General features: G+C 34.5%; 1 protein-coding gene across 1 annotated transcript; it reads right to left on the reverse strand.

Annotated features, from left to right (window-relative positions):
• Positions 1 to 300: 300 nt before the first annotated feature.
• LOC127244446 (zinc finger BED domain-containing protein DAYSLEEPER-like) lies at positions 301 to 807 on the reverse strand. The gene has a single exon (XM_051264997.1). It carries the CDS (start codon positions 805 to 807, stop codon positions 301 to 303), a length of 507 nt encoding a protein of 168 aa, XP_051120954.1.
• Between the last annotated feature and the right edge of the window lie 5003 nt (positions 808 to 5810).

Raw genomic sequence — 5810 nt, forward strand, 5'->3', positions numbered from 1 at the left:
TTATCAACCGTAATAGTTGATAATTTCCGATCAATATTCCAGTCCATCAAAGACAAAATGAGGACACTTGATAAGACTTCGGCGGTATGAGGAGCCGGTACATAAACAAACCTATGAAATAAAAGAATTGTTCGTAAGTTTCAATTATCTATACAACAAAAATACAAAAATACCAAAATAAAAAAATTATTTTTAAGTAAATAACTAAATATACCTAAAAATGACATTCTTCAAAGTCCAAGAGTCATCAATATAATGTCTAGTAATTGACATAAATCCTTTCTTATTATTGCTTGATGTTCACATGTCCGTTTTGATAGCAATTCGACTATTAAGCTTGTCCAATATCTCATAACACTTGTTTTTTTCAACCTCATAAATCTTAAAAATGTCACCTTTCAAAGTGTTTCTTGTAATCATGCTAAAACATGGTTGAAGATTACCAAGAAATCTTCGAAAACCAATATGATCGACCATTGTCAATGGATAATCATGCAAAATCACCATTGTTGCAAGATCATGCCTTGAATCTTCTTGATTAAACACATGGGTTTCAAGTGCTTGACCTCCACCAAGTTTTTTGCTTCCCATCATCATAACACTTTGTCGAATGTCCATTTTCCTTGGTCTTTTTTTACAAACTTTTTCAAAATGCTTCTTCAAATTTGTCGTTCCATAACCACTCGGTGCTTTGAGACGGGCTTTGCAATAGTTGCATTCTGCATATATCATATCATCAATCTTTTTCCTTTCAAAATGATCCCACCATTCCAATGTCCTTTTTTCTTTTACAATCGGTAGAGTCATTAGTTTCCAAACTATCATTATTAGTATTTTCTTCCGGAGTTTCTTGTGTATTCATATTTTCCTGAATACTGCTAACTGACGGAATAGAATTGTCAGCTCCTTCGGAATCCATCTACAAAATAACAAAATAATGCACTTGAGAACTATGAATTATCAATTAAGTTTTAAAAAAAATTGCATAGGCAACAGAGAAGACAACAGACAACACATAATTTGAATTTAAGAAACACTGCATTTGAATTAATTTCTAATTTTTATACCAAATAGATTAATAACATTATGAACTATCAAATTATCAATTTTTTTTTTATTATTAAATGTACTAATGTGAATGGACAGTAACAACAAGCAGACAACGAAAAATTTCACAATAATAATAATAATAATAATAATAATAATAATAATAATAATAATAATAATAATAATAAAAAATTAAACACCATCTTGATTCAAAACTGAATCAACCGGACAGATAAAAAAAATTCAATCACCACCTGGATTTCGAACTCAACCTTAACAAAAATTTCTTCTTAACAATCGTTGTTGAAATTTAGAACTCAAACTGAACAAAAAAAAGAATATATTTTTTCATCCATTTACTTTTAATTTTTTTTATACCAAAAACCCAACAAATAAAAAAAAAAAATCTCACACACCAAAATAAACTTACCGTGATGGTGTCGTCCCTGCGGCCTGCGTGGGACTGTGGGAGGGGCTGTCGTGACTCGTGAGGAAAAAAGAGGAGAGGGGCTGTCGTGAGGAAAAAAGAGGGAAGGGGCTGTCGTGAGAAAAATATAATGGAGAGGCTGCGTGAGAAAAAAAGAGGGGAGAGGTTGCGCTGCTAGGTTTGGGAAAATAAAATATAATTCAATTTTTTTTTTTAATTAAACTGCGGGTCGGGTCCGGCTCCGGGTGTGGGTCGGGTCCATGCTTGGACCCTGGACCCGACCCGACCCTTAATTTTTTTTTTTCATCTAGGCCCAGACCCGACCCTAGACCCAAATATTTGGACCCGACCCCAAATAAATGGGTCGGGTCCGGGTCGGGTCTCGGGTCTACCCGGACCCATTGCCATCCCTAATTATAAATAGATTGACCAAGTCAGCAGTGTTTATCCCAGTACGTATGACTTTGAGTATGTAGAAGTTGGCCAAATTATATGTCCATTATGTGGTTAAACGACACGGTATTCCTGAGGTAATGATATCGGATAGTAATCCACGTTTTCAATCTCGATTTTGGCAAAAGTTGCAGGAAGCCTTTGATACTCAGTTGCATATGATTACTACATTTCATCCAATGACTTATGGTCAATCAGAGAGAACTATCCATATTCTGGAAGATATTCTAAGAGCTTGTGCAATAGAATTTCAAGGAAGTTGGGAGGACCACTTGGATTTAGTGGAATTCTCATATAATAATAGTTATCAAACAAGTATTGGAATGACTCCTTTTGAAGCTCTCTATGGCCGAAAATGCAAGACTTCTTTAAGTTGGGATGGTATGAGTGATCGACTGATATTAGGTCCAAAAAAAGCGCATTATCATATAAAAAAAATCTGATTTATGAACATTTACAAAATACACTCCCGTTTTTCCGGTTAAAAATTTACATATAATACAATTGATATAAGTTCACTCATTCAGCCCGTCTTTCTATATCCCGAGACGTCCCCTGTCCCGAAGGTGCCATGCATACCTGAACCTAATATTTTTCTTAAAAGCAGTATAAAATTAAATCCATTTTAAGAACTAACGTGAAATATGTTATGTCATACCTTTTAAAATAAAGTCTAATCTCCGTCAATCATAAAATACGTGTCATGTCTTGCCAATAGTGAAATGATGCAACAAAGATATCAAACTCGACAACAATGCACATGCACATATATATATATACATCCGCCGAAGTGAGCAGCCAGAATAACCCCGGCTCCATAATAATAGGCTCACTGCATCTGTCTAAGTGAGCAGCCGGAATAACTTCGGCCCCGTAATAACAAGCTCACTAGACCATCATCAATAAATAGTCGGAAAATTCTCGGCTCAAGGAAGGACCTGATAAACCTATAATAATATAACGGTCATCCGGTTACTTCCATATACCTACCATATGACTCCCACCATCAATACATGGATAGCCGAACGTTGTCGCCATTAACCACAAGACGCCTCATAGTCTGTGATAGCGAAGATAGGACCCCCATTGACTAGCTCTATCCCGTGTAATGTAGTAGAATTCGTGCAACCTGGAATCACCCAAGGGAAACCCGGAAACTCTACTCTTCATCGCGCGCCCTAACGTGATCACGTTTGGAGTTTGACATATAATCCTAAACTACCGGTAGACCTCACTATAGATCAATTCAATGAGTGGAACAACACCGAACACGAATAATTAGACCAAATACGTCTCAACTACAATGGGTCTAATCCCTAAATGACTGTGCGACTAAGTCACCCAGTTGTCCGACTACTATCGCCACTATCGCCAAAGTGTTACGGTACATTGAGGTCGAATATCCTAACCCCAGATGATGCCCTCGCCTAGCATTACCTCACACGACGACTAAACGATAGATCCATAAAACATATCCAATAAACCGTGCAATATGTGTGCAACATGTCAAATAAGTGAATTTACCGAAAAGGGCTGGTGAGACAGCTCACCTCTCCTCCTTTTAATAAATTCACAAACACGATCAAATACGTATATCAAATATCATAAAATGCGAAGTCTCACACATGCATACGCACATATATATATATCATATTAGCATATTAATCAGAATCGCATGCAACATGCATACTTATTTTCTTAAAATTAAATTTAATTTCCTACTGCTTACCTCTTATCGACACTCTGTAGCTTTCAATCTCACCCAAATCTGCTCCAACGTACACCTGTTCTATTATTTATTCAAATCAGATGAGCTATATTCTTATCATAGAAGCTATCTGCTTATTCAAAAGCTAATTTCTATAATTAGCTCGTCCGGTTTCAAACTTTTATATTAAGTAGAATATGATATTCTAGCTATAAAATTCTTATACTTCATAATATTTATATCGCTCAATTATTAAATAAAAATACTTAAAGATATGAATAAACAGGCAGGTGCAATATACTGTCATTTTCAATTCGGCTCGGATCGATACGAAATTCTCAGAATATAACACTAAGACTACGTATAGGCTATCAGCTAAAGAAATTAATCGATTACATAACCAAATAGCCTATTATAAATTTTTGAAGAATTTCTAATTTAATATCTTTAAGGTCTAAATTCATATTAAAATCCATAATTAAACTCTTCGTATAACAAAGAATACAATACCAAAGTCAGAATTGAAATCGAACGGCTAAATCTTTTTCTTTTTTTTTTTTTCTTTCTTCCACCTCTTCTCCCTGTACGCATGTTTGTTTTCCTTCGCTGGTAAATTTTACTTGTTTCTTTTTTAATATATATTATATTATATTATTATTATCAACGTTATTATATTATTTACTTACATTATCATAATCAATCTCTATCATCATCATTATTATTATATTAATATATATTATATTTTATACTTATCCTTATCGATATTTATCAATTTAATAGTATTTATAATTATAATCAATATACAAAATAGAAATAAAATTTATTTCAAACTATTAATTTTTTGATCGCAAAATATTATAAAATATTTATTTTTTATAATAATATTATTTTATACACTTCGAAATCGGGGCATTACAATTTACTCCCCCTTAAAAAGATGTCATCCCCAAAATTTAAATTCAAACGCATAACAACACTACTTAATTAAACAAATGTGGGTATGCTTTGAACATCTATTGTTCTACTTCCCACGTGGCCTCTTCCGCTCCATGTTGGGACCACATTACTTTCACCATACGAATATCTCGGTTCCTCATAGTTTAAACCTTTGTGTCCATGATCCGAAAAGGCATTTCCTCATACGAAAGATCCTCATTTAGCTCTAACTCATCCGGAGATAAAATATGAGAAAGATCTGCGACATACCTACGAAGCTGTGATACATAGAACACATTATGAATTCATTCAATGGAATTTGGAAGTGTTAACCGATAAGCCCAATCCCCAACTCGATCGATGATTTCATAGGGTCCAACATAACACGGACTCAATTTTCCTTTAATTCCAAATCTTCTAATACCTTTCATTGGAGATACTTTCACCAGGATGAAATTTCCACTTTGAAATTGACCCTTACGTCGGGCTTTATCGTCATAACGTTTTTGGCGATCTTGAGCTGTCTTCATTTTCTCTCTGATAACTCGAATCTTATTTTTTGATTCTTCGATCATTTCTGGACTTAATACCAGTCGATCATTTATGTCATCCCAACTTAAAGGAGTCCTGCATTTTTTGGCCATAAAGAGCTTCAAAAGAAGCCATTCCAATACTTGTTTGATAACTATTATTATATGAGAATTCCACTAAATCCAAGTGGTCCTCCCAACTTCCTTGAAATTCTATTGCACAAGCTCTTAGCATGTCTTCAAGAATATGGATAATTCTCTCTGATTGACCATCAATAATTGGATGGAATGCAGTACTTATATGCAACCGAGTACCAAAGGCTTCCTGCAACTTTTGCCAAAATTGAGATTGAAAACGTGGATCACGATCCGATATGATTACCTCAGGAATACCGTGTCATTTAACCATATGATAAACATATAATTTGGCCAACTTCTGCATACTCCAAGTCATACGTATTGGGATGAACACTGCTGACTTGGTCAATTTATCTATAATCACTCGAATTGCATTTGTCCCCAACTTCGCCCTTGGAAGTCCTGTCACAAAATCTATAGCAATAGAATCTCATTTCCACAGTGAAAATTATAAAGGTTGTAGCAACCCAATTGGTGTATGATGTTCTTCTTTCACCTTTTGGTAGTTTAAACATTTTGCAACAAATTTGACTATATCCTTATTCAGAGGCCGAACGGCATCCTTCTGTAA

The sequence above is a fragment of the Andrographis paniculata genome, unplaced genomic scaffold, assembly GCF_009805555.1.
Source record: "Andrographis paniculata isolate CXL003 unplaced genomic scaffold, ASM980555v1 Contig9END, whole genome shotgun sequence".
Classification (NCBI taxonomy): Eukaryota; Viridiplantae; Streptophyta; class Magnoliopsida; order Lamiales; family Acanthaceae; genus Andrographis; species Andrographis paniculata.